Source organism: Symphodus melops (genome assembly GCF_947650265.1).
Source record: "Symphodus melops genome assembly, chromosome: 7".
Lineage (NCBI taxonomy): Eukaryota > Metazoa > Chordata > Actinopteri > Labriformes > Labridae > Symphodus > Symphodus melops.
In genome coordinates this window covers 14,414,522-14,430,430 of record NC_136697.1, presented here as the reverse complement: position 1 = coordinate 14,430,430, position 15,909 = coordinate 14,414,522, and the positions used below count along the sequence as shown (strand labels likewise).

The 15,909-nt window shown below is 40.0% G+C and overlaps 2 protein-coding genes across 5 annotated transcripts; both read right to left on the bottom strand.

Moving 5' to 3' along the window:
• Positions 1–1,399: 1,399 nt before the first annotated feature.
• Positions 1,400–5,217, bottom strand: stap2a (signal transducing adaptor family member 2a). The gene is made up of 11 exons (XM_079349333.1): positions 4,923–5,217; positions 4,084–4,155; positions 3,884–4,003; positions 3,738–3,794; positions 3,492–3,643; positions 3,274–3,405; positions 3,098–3,167; positions 2,602–2,704; positions 2,395–2,490; positions 2,183–2,311; positions 1,400–2,061 (listed from the first exon to the last, which is right to left on the bottom strand). The coding sequence occupies exons 1-11, from the start codon at positions 5,028–5,030 to the stop codon at positions 2,006–2,008; spliced, it is 1,095 nt and encodes a 364-aa protein (XP_079205459.1). The 5' UTR covers positions 5,031–5,217; the 3' UTR covers positions 1,400–2,005.
• Positions 5,218–5,379: 162 nt separating this feature from the next.
• LOC306827490 (endophilin-A2-like) lies at positions 5,380–15,909 on the bottom strand. Of its 4 annotated transcripts, none has more exons than XM_079349339.1 (9): positions 15,732–15,909; positions 12,032–12,100; positions 11,732–11,948; positions 11,385–11,518; positions 10,870–11,028; positions 9,993–10,096; positions 9,122–9,255; positions 8,938–8,997; positions 5,380–8,207 (listed from the first exon to the last, which is right to left on the bottom strand). In XM_079349339.1, the coding sequence occupies exons 1-9, from the start codon at positions 15,774–15,776 to the stop codon at positions 8,023–8,025; spliced, it is 1,107 nt and encodes a 368-aa protein (XP_079205465.1). In that variant the 5' UTR covers positions 15,777–15,909; the 3' UTR covers positions 5,380–8,022. The 4 variants fall into 4 exon arrangements, with proteins under 4 accessions (XP_079205465.1, XP_079205466.1, XP_079205468.1 ...); XM_079349340.1 differs by having other exon boundaries at positions 8,938–8,994; XM_079349342.1 differs by lacking the exon at positions 15,732–15,909 and adding an exon at positions 15,462–15,634.

The window sequence follows — 15,909 nt, the reverse complement described above, 5'->3', positions numbered from 1 at the left end:
GATTCAGGATGGGTGAAGTTGAATTGACAAAATCCTTTGGGCTAGTTACAGTCGGTTAACTGTCAGTGTTTTTTTTAAAAAAACAATGTGAAAGACGGACTAACTTAAACAAGTGCGTGGGGGGAATTTTTTTGGTCTTTGCTAGTTTTCAGTCCTGCTTCAGGGAAGCTGTCACTAGGGAATTAACAGCTTCTTTCTTCTGCTCCTGTGTGGATTTTGGTGCCCCTGTGGACAAAGTGGTAGCCTATTTCTTATCTCTTTACCTTATTTTTTTTTATTGTAGGCCTACATTGTGCAAGTTGTTTCCTGTCCGAAACACTGCATTAGTGTTACAGTTAAGCACGAATTGTAAATCTTTGCCATGAGAATATAGCAAGGCTGTATCTGTCTAACACCTACCCCAAATTATAGAAATAATCAATCCATTTGCTGATGGTCGGAATTTTAATAGCTCATAAAGTCATTGGGGTTTTTTTTTTTTTTTTAAATAGGCCTAACATGTTTAAAACTCCTCACAGGAGCTTTAACATAAACAGTAAGTCTTGATAACATGTTAGGCTATCCTACAAAAAAGGAAGGATTGTCCAGTTTTCTCTTCAGTCATTCACTCAGTATTGATTTGATTCCAACATATATCAGTTTAATCATTTGCACAAGCCTGACACTAAAGACAAATGAATGACATTTAATAAAAGGAAAAGGACACATCACACTCATGCAAAACAATTTAATAGCCCTGATATCTAAAAAAAACTGTTTTGTGTTAGCAATCAAGTACACATGACACACCATGAACAAACATACAAGTAAACATTTCATTGCAAGAAGAGACTTGATCACAGTTTGCCACAAGTACTCAGATGTTTCACATATTCAAGGACTGGCCAATTGTCATAGTGCTAAAAAAACAGAGAAGTTCTGGTTGATAATTAGATCTGTGATGAATCCTTTTTTGTTTATAAAAGGTTGAGAGGTAGGATTTGATGTTAAACTATCATGAAGCCAAAAATGTGTGTGGGGTTCAGTTTATAGTATAAACGACATATTTTAAGTATTATGCAGAGTGTTGTTAAGGTTTCTGCATTTTGAGTTGACAGATGGGCCAATAGAGGGCGCTCTTCAAGACTGAGGAGATACTTGAAGAGGAACAACAATCACCTGCAGTTTCCAGGCAGGTCTGAGCAGGGGTGAGTCATAGCACCGAACAATAGCATATACACAGTTGCAGAGAATAAGGACACACTTTAAAGTAAGCACCAACAGTACAGTTAAACAGTACAGTGTCATTGAAACAACAATACAGTATATTAATGGTTGCTTATTAATTACCAACAGCAGCAGGAACAGATTGTGCATTTTTTCCCCAAGTTTTTGGACAGCTTGATGATTTTCACAAACATTTCTTTTTTTTTTTTTAATCTCCCAGTCATAATACATGTCACAATGTAAATGAAGAAGTCAACTGAGTCTAAACCTAATGGGGCTCATTCAGGTTCTGAGGAGATAAAGTTTCTCAGGTGTCAAATGTTGATCTTGGCATCTTGATCAGCAGTTGCTCAGTCATCAGCTATCAGGCTCAGGTTGTGAAGCACGTTTCAATACTTTTCAGCTGCCAGTCAAATCTACTCAGTATTTGTTGTTGATTTTGATCTGGATGAAAATCATTCCTTGTGGAATTTTTTTTGCTCAAGAGACAGTTTGTAAACAGCTTTATGTAAGTGGACAAAAGACAAGTGTATTGTTACTCCAAGGAGAGCAGCATTTTATGATTCAGTCCAGTGTTTAACAGCCAGGCTTGATCTTAACGACCTCATTAGAGTCCATTTAATCAACAAATCCAAAACTGCCATTGCACGAAACTCAGAACCATTGGCATGTCCTTTTGAGAAAGTGGTATTTGTATTCCCTTGTCTTCCACTTTAAAGGCACAGGATGATTACATAGCTGCGGCGAGAAGTGGTTTGGCACCAAAGAGTGAAAATGCTGTGATCCTTATGATTAAAGGTCACTCCTGGCTGGCTCGTCTCTTCTCCAGCTTCATTTTAAGTTCCTCATTGAGTGCTGTGCAAAAACACAAGAAACATGTTAAGAAAAACTTGGAATCTTGACCCACTGAACTTAAACGTAAGCGGTAATAAAATCAGGTTGGAGTGCATAAGGTGATATCTGATTGTCTACTCACTCTGTGCAAGAGGTGACGGGGAAAGGATGAGGCGTCTCATTGGGTTGGTGGGCGAGGCTGGCACCGATGACGTCAGGATGCGACGGTCAGGGGCAGGGGATCTGGACAGCGGGCTGCTGCACCAACGATCTGAAGCAGAATGGAGGCACTGAAACGATCGTTGTTGTCTGAGCAGGAGTGTCTGCATGTCACTAAATGTAGCTGAGATAAACCTTGTTTTGGAGGCAGGGCAGGAGCCTTTGGCAGAGGGCTGGTCGGGGCAGTGTGGAGGATCCTTTCTCCGTTCTCATCATTAGCCGAAACGTATGCTGATGTCACAAGCAGTACAAGTTTATATTGTAATTGTTACTCGTTTCTTAAAGAAAAAAAATCACAGTAAGACAAAATCTTATGTGCGTGTACTGCATGGTGGGACTCACTGATATTCTCTTCATATGGCTCCTCAAGTAGGAACGGTAGAAGAGTTCCTGCTGTTTTTTCGACAAGGGCATCAATGACTTCATGAAGTGAAGCACATGGGATCTAGAAAGGTGAATGAATAAGCTGTAGGTTAATCCCATACAGACTATGATGTTGATGTCTAGGGCTGTTAGACATAGGAATTTAAGAACTCTGTGATTTACAATATAATAAATGATGACAGACTATTGAACACAATAGCCAGGTAATATTAAGCACAGGCCATGATATCACTGATCAACACTGAAGATGTTTCTTTAGATTAAAAAAAATGACCTGTAGAATCTGTACATGTCACAGTTTAACTCAACATTTGCATCTGTATCAGGAGAGAAACGTTGGGTTGATGCAACTGTAACCTGAGCTTTTTACTGTAAACATAATTACAATAATATCACACTACCATATCTACATCAAATCACTTATTGTAAGAATGTGAAACTATAAACCACTTACAGGATTTTCTACATCAATCACGTAACCGCCCTGATCCCTCTGAGTCACTCTATAATGTCTGAACACTGACCTGGAGTAAAAGGAGAGAAACAGAGTGTATGTGTGTAGAATTAACAGTGTGACTACAATTTTTGCAGCCGTGGCGTGCACACGTTTAGTCTTTTTTTTTTTTTTACCCATTCAGGTCCTGTCGAGTCGTGACAGCCAGTGAGCAGCCATCTCTGCCTGGACGGAGCAGCATGTTACCACAATCTGGGTGTCTCTCTAAGAGGACTTCGGCTTCTGTTCGAGAAACCGGCCGGAAACACCTGCATTCACACAAACACACCGTCTAAAAGGCAATAAAGTAATTCACACAAACAGACTGATGTTCCTACACAGCTAAAGAACTCACGGTGGGATCTCTCCTACTAAAGGCACAGAGAGGGGCGAGGGAGGAGCACGTGTTGGGGTGCGAGTTCTCCGCCTGGACCGTTCTTTGTCCACCACCTCCTTAAGCATCTGAAGCTGGCCAGGCAGCAAGGTAAGACAGGACGGGACGTTAAGCTGTGATTGGACAAGAGAGATAATATTTGAGTTACCCCAAAACTGGGAGGATTAGAATAACAGAGATTTATTTATACAGAAGATGAATACTTGCATCTATGACGGAGTAGAGGAAACCTTTCCATAGCTCCCTAGATTCCAAGTTGGGTGCCTGGGGAAAACAACACACTGAAACACCTTTCAAAAAGTATGGATTTAATGCACATGTATGTGTTAGGCATATGTAGAGTAGAATTATACGGTGAGTTTGGTCTCTCCATCCTTCATGCGCAGGATGAGTCTGGCTGCCTCCAGGTTCCTGTCTCGACTATAATCATCCTTCAGTGACACAAACCCACCAAGGTCCAGCTTCTCCACATACTGTAGTAGCACACATAACACACATTAAGGTACTATTCAGATGTACCTAAAAAAATGCATTTATATAGTCCAAAACTTACATGAGCATCCTTGGCATTGTTGAAAAAGTATAGGGAATTGCCGCACAGACATGTCCACAGACGCCTGGATGCCTGTCACACACGCAGGAAAGGAATATGTACATTTGGCTGAAACACTGCTGCCGGTTTGCCCACATGTATAATGGATGTTTCCTGTTTTATCACTCCCACATGCCATGTCCCAAGAGATGGAGACACAGCTGCTGACAATCTGTCGCCATGGATCACAGCAAAAGCCTGCACCTGAGCCAGGCTCACATTACATGTCAATATTACATTAAAATGCGCCTAATGAGAGAGGGTGGGTCCAAATGTAAGGGGAATGCCATTCCTTATCACTGAGCATAAATCAGCTCATTCCAAGAACATTCAATAGAAATATTAATGGGTAGGACCAGATGCAATTCTATCTTTAATATAGGCTGTTTGAAATGCAATAAAAGGATCAGAAATATAGCAACAAAGGAGTACTTATCTGTAAGCTATGCATTTCCAAGCCAGTGCATTGTTATTGACATAAGAAATCAAATCACAATGGTAGGTGAATTGGCATGCGATACTGACAATCGGATTTCATTCGGGGTTTTTTTTTTTTTTTTTTTTTTTGAATGCGCTCCCTGTCAGAGTAATAACATGACAAATCTGTGAATCATTAAATTGGAAAATCCCTGGCAGTACCAGGCTCGCCTCGCCCTATGTGCACAATAAAGAAGTTGACAGTTCACTAGGAATAGGGAGGATAAGCCGGTGTGCTGCATACACATCTACACACTGACCACCGCTATCCACAGGACACACAGGAAACAACATGGCACTTGATCTGCACCGGCAGAACCTACCTTTTCTTTGGGTCCTCGCTTCTCCAGATAGCCTTCATAGTAGCAGGGCGGGAGCTGCGCCCTGGGTCCCCCCGGCCCGGAGCGCTGCCTGACGGGTGCAGCCGCCATGAGTGTCACTGGCTGGGCACCGACCGAGGACAAAGGGGGCGCTGAGTAATTCGGGGAGTGACACGCCTTCCCCGATGAGATAGTGCTGTGGCAATAATCCAACAGCTGGCTGCTGTAGCCTGCTGTGCTTGGGGATCAGACAGATGGGTGATATAGTGCACATTTAAAAATGTGATTATATATATATACGTAAAAAAAAGACACGAAAAATGATTAGGTGTATTTAAACAAGGATCAGATGGATCTAATGTCAGAGAAATAGTCCTACACCAGCTCAGTGTACTTTATCAATGAATATTGTGTCAATTATTCAGTTTTGAGGGGAACAAATAATTTAAAAAACATGAGCGAAATTACTAAATATTTATTTGAAGAACAACTTCCACTCCCCTTTACATAGTAATACAATAACAGTAAATGTACAATACTTAAAACATAAGATTACATTTAGTATAGAGGTAAATCATATCCTTAAAATAATCCAGGATAATCCCACTTTTGTCACAGTTCAAAAATTAATCATTGCAATAAGACACAAGAGGCTGTAATAAAGACACATGCAAAGCAGTTACATTTTAACTCGTACAATTCCATTAACTTAAGTTATAATAAAATAAGCTTTTTAGTCTGATAATACTTCATCAATATTTGGAAGTGGAGACACAAATGCGTATGGAGGCAACTGAGCCATCGAATGTAGTGTTGCAATCAATATCAGCCTTATCGTTCAGACACATTTCAGCTGTGAAAGCAGCAAACAAAAATTGATCTTGGTTCTTTGTTCCACAACATCATTCATCGTCAAAATTATACAAGCTACATAATAGCTCAACTGGAATCCCTCCTTCATATTCTCCTTCCCAGGGCTTTTGTTTGGTGTAATGAGGCATGTAAACGCACACCTGAACCACACACTTATTACTCAGCATAGCCCCTGGCCCTCCACATAACATGAATAACATAGCAGGAATGAAAATATATCATTTAAGAGGCACATACTATGACAACAATGAGAAGATTATTCCAGGGATGGACCAGGAGACTGAGCTGCAGAGGCACCATGGGATTGGGATGGAGCAGATAATGAGAAAGGGGACAGGGGTAAGGGGGCAGGTGGTGAATAAAGACCAGTGGGGGGAGGGAGGGTATAATCCATTGCTGTGTGCCCTCTCCATCTCAAAAGACCTGTCTGTTCCACTCCCAGTTAAACCAGAGATGGGAGAAATGAGTAGGGCGGGGGGCGGTCTGACAAGGGGATCATTACAAGAGGAGAAAGTTGGAGTTTTAGTGAACAAAACAAACATTTACAGTTCACACTCAGTTCGTAATAGGCTTAATTGAAACTGAAACCAGCTATTGTGTGCAGGCCTTCCTCATTATAAGTAAATTCTGCACTCAATAGTTTGGAGAGAGCATTTTCTGTCATGTGTGGTGCACAGATTCAGCCTGAAAACTGAGGCAGGTACAAAAACACACTCGAAACACATCAGATTAATTTCCATGCTCCAAATTGGAGGTCAGAGTGGAAAAGCAAAAACTTACCACAGCACTATTTGAAGAAAACAACTCCCGGACTAAAAATGTGTCGACAGTTTAGTAAAAGCTCACTAAACAATGTGAGTGACACTGCCTGCAGTATCAATAAGCCAGAGAAAATAAGGAACTGAAGTACGTGTGCTTTTGGCTTCCAAGTGATACTGAAATGCTTTGTGTCACGTTGTTGGAGCTTGAACTATGATGGGAACAACGGTTGCTTCTCTTTCTGAAAATATGTGGTAATGAAAGAGAAAAAGGTGTTTGCAAACATTTAAATTAAGTTCCGAGCACTGACCGCGCAAACAATGTTCACTCTAATGTCAAAAGCAGCCTCAGGAAACATTTCTTTGGCATCAGCTCTATAAGAAGGGAATTGAGTGCAGTAAGAAACAATGGAGCATTGGAATAAAGAAACCCCAGATATACTTTAGTGTGATGAAGGAAATAAAACTGACAAGATTTATGGACACCCAGGGAAAGCAATTATAAAACAAGTTTTCTGTTATTAATAAACGGAGTTAATGTTTGAAAAGCTGTTTCAGTTTTTTTGAAAGTAGTGTAGAAATAGAAAAATATTTAACACAGCTGACCGTTAACGATAGATGCCGACTTGTTTCAGTTATTTGTTTTAAAGTTTGAAATAAATGAGGGAAAATATTTTAACATAAAACAAGCAACCCTGTATGGATTTAGGAAGGGATAATAGAGCCTCTATAACAAATGGTGAAGAGTGATCACCAGTACCACCAGGGGGCAGTGGTGCATAGTGTAAATCATTGAAAAGAGGCAACCAGTCCTCCATGTTGAATATATAAACCAACAATAACAACTTAAGTAAGTCTGAAGACAGAAATCAAAACTGGTTGGAAAAAAAAAAACACTGCATAGAAATGCATGTGTGAAGTACCAATATGCTCAATGAGATTTACTTTAGTTCAAACTATGGAATATTATGAATATATAATAGGCTTATTTGTATGCTATGTATGCAAGAGTGTGTGCATGTGTGCTCCTGCACCTCTAAGGGCCTGATCACACAGAAACATCTTTGGAAAAGCGTCCCCAGTTAAACCCTCCTTTTCCTATGGTACTGTGTGCTTTTACTAATATCATTTTCTCTTGATCTTTCTTCATAAGTCCAGGTGGTGAAGTGTTGTGTACAAAGTACACAGGTGCGTAGAGTTTGAATGAAAGGATTTAGATTTTTGTAAAAGCACCTAAACATCTGTTTAGCTGATTAAACTGTCCGTAATGTTTTTAAAGAAGCCATTAAATCTTGATGGAATGTAAAAAAAAAACCCAAAAACATTTTTTACTTAAGACACAAATAAAGTCCCTGTATGAAGATGTTTACCCTTTCAGAAAAATAAAGAAAATCTACTGTATCTTTCGCATATTAGTGATGCCCTCTCTTCCCCTTTCTTCCTGTTGTCCCTTTCTTGCCGTGCTGTTTTCATTATGGCAGAGGGACTACAACTTCAACATAGTTGTTAGGGAAGAATCCGGATTTGCCGCGAATGCTTCCCTCGAACCAGTTCTCATCGATCTGATTGACCAAGGTGATGATGTCGCCCTCATGGAAGCCCAGCTCTCCGTCGTTCTCTGGCTCAAAGTCATACAGGGCTTTGCAGCACGGCTCAGCTGCACAAAAAAAGGGAAGAGAACGATTTTAAGAAACTTTATGTGTGAAAACCTTCCAGTAAATACATAGACTCCCTTAAAAATAGTATTTATAAGAAGTGCCACCAATGTGTTTTCTAACAGAACTCTGGATTAGATCATAAAACAAACACCAGTGAAACAGGACACGTTTACAAGTTAGTTATCAGTGTGGTAAGAACTTCTGAACCTCAAGATCAAAATCTTCTGACATATAACATAGCCAAAGTATTAATATTACAGTCATGGCAATTTTCAAATTTAGTTTTACAAACATTTACTTCCTTTCATTTGTGAATCAAGAAGTGTAATGTTTATAAGCCATGAAGTGATTTTTCTTGAGCTTCAGAAGCGTCACAGGTCAGTGAACCGAGAGAAACAGAATTCAGCAAACAGTATTGACCATATGTAGTTGTAATTAACACAAGCACAGTCAATGTTCTCTTCAGTCTCAAATGCAATAAGATTTGCCGATGACTTTATTCATCTGCAGCCCAGGTCAGATGGACTCCCTTACACTCTGACGAGCTCCGCCTTGTTTTGAGATCTGACAGAGGGGACTGAGTGGACCCAACAAACACCGTTCAGTAATGTTAGGTGAATACTTCACTATCACAGAGACATGCATACACCTCTCCCAACACAGGAAGTGAAGGCAGTGATGTGCCCTTTTGCTGTAGTAAGACATGTTCCCTTCTTCCGTCTAACTCACAGGTTTTGGTCTTGATGGAGGTTCTGTTGAAGGATTGGCCGCGATATTGTGCCGAGGCTGCTTTATGTCGCAGAGGGGAAAACACATCAGTCTGAAGAATGAGACCTGCACCTTCTTCAGAGTACACAGACATACACTCACTCACATCATATACGTATATACACAAACACAAATGGAAGTTTACCAGGAGTGTAAGCTGGAGGGCTTGTGGCAGCTGGAGAGTAACTTCCGTTAGATTGCTCCACATCTCCATAGTCAAAGGCGGGTCTGGGTTTGGGTGTGTATTCACGCCTTGGCCGAGACTGAGCATCATTCACTCTGCATTTCAGAGAATAAAATAAAACAGTGATTACCACAGCTAATACCCGAGGAACACTCTTCTTCCACCATAACTATTTTTTTTATTTTTTTTTGGAAAAAATAAAATAAATAACAACAAACAAATTTAAATCCTCCTATCCTCTATGTGAGACCATTGACACCAATGATTTGGCTATACGTGAGAAGCTGAAATGCAAATGTTTTCTGTTTCGCTGCATACTATGGTCATGTAGAATAAGGTACTAATAAACACTAAATGTCTTTTACTGCTGCAAACCTTGAATTTCCCCACTGGGGATTAATAAAGGATTATCTGATAATGACTAATAAGCTTCTCATTAGCATGCTAATAAGAAACTAGTTAAGTGTTTTTAATTGGTCTCATCTTCTTGACGACTATAATCCAGTTACTCCGACTACAGGTAAGATGCCCGAATAAAGGCCTGAGACCTCTCCATTAATGCAGAGTGAAAAACCGAATTTCCCCTCGCGGGATTAATAAAGTATATTAAAAAAAAAAAAAAACACTCTTTTTCCAAACTAAAAATATTTATTTTTACGCCTGTGTTGTTCAGTTAAAAAAAAAAAGTGATTAGCGCTCAGCATTATACTCTCCTTCACATTTATTACTTTCAGCCAGATAGACGTGATGATCCTGCTGAATCATTGCTCGTCACGAATCAGAGGACACACACAAAGGAATGCTGTCTTCCACAAACAGTCATTGCACTGACCTTTCTCTCAGTCTGTCAGAAAGCTCCTCGAGTACCTGCGAGGCCTGCCTGTGGTACTGCAGCAGAGACTCCACCAAAGAAGACAGCTGACTCACCTGCTCCACCTACGAGTGCACACACAGTCAAATTATTTAACAAAGACACCAGATACAATGACAGCACCCAAAGCATTCTTTACTGGTTTATGTTTGAATTCCAGTCTGTCACTGTCCCATAAGTTGTTAATCAGGTCAGTTTAAGTCATCATTACAGGAACTTCAGCTCTGAAACGTTGCATGCCAGCAGGTATGAAAATGGTAAACACCAAACAGGACAGGTCTGACAGGCTCCTACTTATGCTAGTCACTGTGGAAAAACACAAGACTCGCTAACGCTGTCCTTCAAAGATGCTACACGTTTCATTCCACTTGTAAAGCTTTCAGCAGTGAGCAACAATGGAAACAGAAAAATCCGACAGCAAGAATGTATGTTAGTACATGCAATACAGGCACACTGACAAAACTGTAGGCCTTACTTTTGAGCCATGAAGGTTGCAGCTTGTACTCTCCACTCTCTGAGGTTACCTGATCTCAAATCTTCTGTTCTGCTTTATAGCAGTGACACTTCAACCCACTGATATTGATGTGAACTTTCCAACATTTATATCTATGTTTCCATGTGTACCATCACAGTTTAACTCTTACTGTTACTTAAAAACATCTTTAAAATAAATATAAGTGACGGGGCAGGGTGGCCCCCGAGCTTTTGCAGTTTGTTGGCTTTAACCTTACAGAGAACAAAAACATTTGTCTAAAAAAGGTATTTGAACAACTAAACAGGTCCAGTAGGTTCCGTCTGCAATGTAAAGTGAATCAAGTTTAGTCTACAGCCTACTCACATCTGTTTCCAGCAGGTTGTACATGGAGTTTTCAGCCATTTGTCTTGACTCGTGGAACTTCTCCAGGGCCTGCCTAATTTCTTCATCTGGGATTTTACCTTGACGTTTCTTTTTGTAATCATAGTCCAGACGGCGGCCCTCCAGCTTCTTAAGATGGTGCTGAGAGATGAGATTGAAACGGGAGGTTTTAACAAAAGGCAACCCCCCCCCCCTGATTACAATTTTTAATTGTAATAAATGTGCACATTTTAAACATTTGTGTCTAGGTCTACTCTGACCCTTAAATTCCACCAGATGTGTGTTCAGTCTGTCTCTGCTCTGTTAGGGTGTTGACGGACGAGGGTGCACAGAGCCGTAATGGAGTGAAGCGAACACGCAAATGTACACATATGTGGTGAACGTTCTGGGTGAGACTTGATTTCATGCTTTTATAGCTGATATGCTGAGGGACTGTGGCTCTAATTAGCAAAGGCCTGGTGTGGACATGCAGAGACATATTACATCTTTAATTTTACCTGAATGTCTTTGACGTCTTTATCAGCAACTGCCTGCAGAGGGTCAATAAAGTTCTGCTTCACATCAATATCCAGAGAGTCCTTGACCTCTGACAACCTTTTCATTGAATCTCCAATGTCTATCAGAGCCCCACCTGCAGAACACACATGCAAGATACCAGCTTTAAAGGCGTGTGGAACATCTCTGGGCATATTAACAACAATCAGGGGTTCCAATATAAGGAGAATAAACAATGAACAAAACAAACGAATGCAGTCTGAACTAATTTACACAAATTGTTTAGTTTCAAAATAAAAACACACGTCTCTCTCTTTATTTCATCCAGAAACTGTGGACACATTCTCACCAAAGTTAGTGTCCTCGCCCATATCCCGTCCATACTTCGTCATGCACTCCCCCAGGAGGCCCTCAGACTGGGGGTAGCCCGGACTCTTAACCTGCCCACGAATTTTGGACACTGTGTTAAGCATGGAAAGCTTAGCTCTTGTTGCTGGGTTGGGCTGGAGGTACTCGGATGTTTTATTAATGACTTCCACCACTGCTCGGCTGGTCACATCTGCTCTCTGTTGGTAAGGGGAGGAGAATGGCAATAGTTAACACCTTTTAACTTGAGTTTAGTTGAAGTATTTTTGTGTTTGTAAGTTACCTTCTCAAGTTCCTTAAAGTCTTCATCCAGTCTGGTTCCCTCTGCACCACCAACCTTCTCGCTCACCAACTGTGAACACAAAGCAATAAGAACATAAACACTTGTTGATGTCAACTTATATCCTTTCTACACTTTTACTAATTTTCCTTTATTCCCTTGTATGCCAGATTTATACCTCCATCTATTGGTATTGGTAACTTTGACTTATTGACCGACATGTCTTTTTGTTTAACTGTTCCTGTAACAGCTACATTTCCCTGTGGGAATCAATAAATGATAATCTTATCCTAAATGTTTCCCGAACAACTACCTAATGATCATCACATGGGTCATCATACAAAAAAAGATGGATTGGGTTCTTTATATTAAAGAAATGATAGTTGATCTTTTTCACCTTTATTTGAGGATTGTATATTTATGTACACACTCCAAAATTAAGCCCTCACGCTTAGCTCCGTCTACTTGTGATCCCATCACTCAAAGGGATTTTAATAGCAGGTGTAAACGGCCCAATACTTTCTGAAAGTGACACGAGATCAGAAGCTAAAAGACAAACCCTGTTTAGCAAAATTGTCAAACTCAAGAAATGCTCATGTTTTCCCCAATCTCCGAACAATCCTTCACAAGGCCGAGAAGCCTGGTACCTCAGCTTGACTCTTTTCCTGTGCTGAGAGCCTCTTTTCCAGAAGGAATTATACTGAAGGTTTTTTGTGTTTCCATCAGGTCAGCACATACACTGCCGTTTCCTACTCGACAGCCAAGTAACTGGATACTTTTACAAAACACGCATGCTAACTTTATCCTACCAACCCTCCCTAATTCAATTTCTCACTGACAAATGGCACATACGTTCTCCACTCCTTATCCAGAGCAACAAACTCGAAAGTCCTGGGCAGTTAGCTGGCAGGCCGAACAGAGACTCACTGTGTGCAGCTGCCATAACCACTTGACTGAAGAACCAAATGGATCAATCAATCACCAGCGTACGCAGCACACAGGCATAGCAAAGTAATGTAGTTAAAACACCAGCATCTTTGGTTCATGGGACACTTTCAGCAGGACATGTTTAATAATGAACGATAAAAGACAACAATCTATTTAAACAAATGTACCTCTTGCTCCCAGATGTTAAAGTTGTAGCTAACTGTATGAAATCCAAACACACACATTTTCAATACTCCATCTGCCTTAAGGGAAGAATGTGAGACTAAAAATCAAGTATATCCTCTGCAAATGTCTCTCTGAGTCATGACTGTCTACAATGAGTGAGAAGCACGAGTCCCGCCAGCTGTACTGTTCTCAGAGCAGTGTTTACATCACGTTTACATGGACAGGACAGACTTGTGTATAACGCTGTTTTAGACAAAGATGAGAGAAAAGAATAACACTGGATGTCACGTAAGTGTCTTTACATTACAGTCATCATTCTGTGTCAATATGAGGCGAAGAGTTAAACAAAGTGTGCTTACATTAGACTGCTAACAACAATGCAGGCCACCAGCAATTACAGCTTGAGCAAAGGAACATTTTGTCCATCGTTTGCACTTCATGAGGATTAATTATGGTGCGTCCTAATTCACAACTCTTTTGTGCCGACGGAGAGGGATTGGAGGTGTGCCGCTGGAGGAGAGCGGAGGCTTCAGACAGTTTGTTTTGGTTTAACGTTGGTGCTCAAGGGGGTGACATCTACTGGTTCAAAATGTTACACATTCTTTCTTTAATAATTGAAAAAACAAGACATTTGTCCTCCATGACTAGTAAGCCCGATTACTTTTTCATCAAAGTTATAACGTTAAGCTTTAAATGCCCATTCTTTTCTTCTTATGAAACCTAAAGAATATAATATGGAGGGTTTAAAAAGGGACGTTTATTAACAAGAACATTTAACTCAGTATTCAGTGGAGGTGGACTTGGGGTTGTTAGTACAGTCAAGTCAATGTTATTCAAATAGGTACCAATTCCTCCAAAACTCATGACACCTCTTACGGAGCAGGTTTTGACCTATATTCTTTTGAAACTATTTTTAACAAAGACCAAATAATACCAACAATAAACGAAAACACAACATAACATAATCCAGATAGAGTGAATTACACTGAAACAGTGAGTCAACTAAACACAATGCTCACAGTGTCAACTGAATACTAACATTCAAAGTACTCTGTTCAATCATTAAGTGGATCTAGAATATTTTATTACATGACTACTTGGACCTTGTTAGGCAACTTAAACAACTGATTACCTGACTCCTCCCTTTCTTTTGAAAGCCTGAATGGAAACACATAACACTTGTTGGCCAGGTATGTTCTGACACAGAGCAGGATGTTCAGTATTTGACCTATTGGTAAACATAATGGATGTGCCATTAATTACAGTGGGAGTTTGCCGGTGGCATTATTTGAAGTTTGTTTCAACAACTAACTAAATCGGCCTCCTTTACTGCATCACTTATAAAAGTGGAAGCTGGTTTGGGCAGAGTATTCACATGTTTCAGATTCCAGGGCACACCCACTGAACATTGAGTTGTCATTTTGCTAAGACATTGTGTAAGGCCAAAATATGAATTTGTTGAAATGCAGGTGACCCCTAAACACAGTGTTTTACCACGTCTTTTTGTGCTTCAATCTTTGGTGGTTAACTAAACTGCCTCAAAAATATTTTTATTATTGTCCTCAAAATGAGTGTTTTTTCACTTTACAAAAGGACAAGAGAATACTGGCTAAAATTTCAATCAACAGGGATGTGATGTTAATGCACAGATGACTTTTTTTTATGAACATTTGACTGAAACACGACACTCAATTTGTTTCCATATTTGCTTTGTTAAATTGGATTTGCTTCCTTAAGCTCCATCTGGTTTCACTCTGTAATTTAGGTCATGTCTGTCACACTGAGAGCATGAGGAAGTTGGTGAATTAAAAAATTCTCTCAGTACACAAATCATTAAAACATGTGTTGAACTGTATCACCAACACTGAAAATGTGTATGTTACAAGGGTGAACAACACTAAATCACAAATGAGAAACAAACAAGAGCATGTGATTGATGTCTCTTTTGTGTACATGCCATCAAAACATGGCGACACAAAATACCAACAATATCTGAAGAATCTCCATCAACACTTTAGAAAAAGCCTCACATGCGGGTCATTTTGACTTTACTTTATTTCAGACCCAGCTCATAAAAAAACAGCAACATAAATATAGTTGGTTTTTTAAATGTTTTAACAAAGCAGCGTTGATGTTATAAACTAGTGACAGGTTAGAAACTCCAAGCAAGATGGACAAAACTTGACAGAAACATATCACAATTAATATTAACCTACCACTGAGAAACGCATTAACAGCGAGGAAAAGTAAATATTTATAGGATGTGAGCATATCTAAATAAAACAGGGGCAAACAATCAAGTACACGTTAACTTGCTTACCTGGAAGATTAGCGTAAGCTAATTTAACAACACAATTGTGCCACATTTAACATTTGATAAGAAAGTGTTTTAACTACTGAGCAAGGCAGTCTTAAGCTTTAAACAAGTCGAATATAATAATGAATCTTGTTGCGTATTTTAACCGCCGCACATAGGTTTTTTATACTCTGGTTTCAAGTCAGCACAAACTCTCAGTAAAAGTGACGAAGACGGAGCTAGCCGAGGAGGCTAGCTAAGCTAACTGCTAACGTTGAAAAGTGGCTCGTTTACCTGACTCGCTTTGTAGAATTGCTTCTTTAGTCCGGCGACCGACATGTTGATCCGTCAATGTTGCCGCTTGGACCTCGACGGGGAAAATGTGTTTTAGTGTCGTTTCTGTGAGTTTGAAGTTTAAAAGCACAGACAAGCAGCAGACCAACACGTCGTCTTCAAACTTCGCACAGTAGAT

What these genes read in the sequence shown, in the direction of transcription:
- stap2a (XM_079349333.1), bottom strand. Translation starts at nt 5,030, where the DNA reads ATGGCGGCTGCACCCGTCAGGCAGCGCTCCGGGCCGGGGGGACCCAGG. An exon ending in AGCGAGGACCCAAAGAAAAG is followed by an intron (nt 4,156 to 4,922) that starts GTAGGTTCTGCC and finishes CGTGTGTGACAG; the next exon opens with GCATCCAGGCGTCTGTGGAC. An exon ending in GCCATATGAAGAGAATATCA is followed by an intron (nt 2,491 to 2,601) that starts GTGAGTCCCACC and finishes TTGTGACATCAG; the next exon opens with CATACGTTTCGGCTAATGAT.
- LOC306827490 (XM_079349339.1), bottom strand. Translation starts at nt 15,776, where the DNA reads ATGTCGGTCGCCGGACTAAAGAAGCAATTCTACAAAGCGAGTCAG. An exon ending in AAGACGTCAAAGACATTCAG is followed by an intron (nt 11,029 to 11,384) that starts GTAAAATTAAAG and finishes CTCATCTCTCAG; the next exon opens with CACCATCTTAAGAAGCTGGA. An exon ending in ACAACCTGCTGGAAACAGAT is followed by an intron (nt 10,097 to 10,869) that starts GTGAGTAGGCTG and finishes GTGCACTCGTAG; the next exon opens with GTGGAGCAGGTGAGTCAGCT.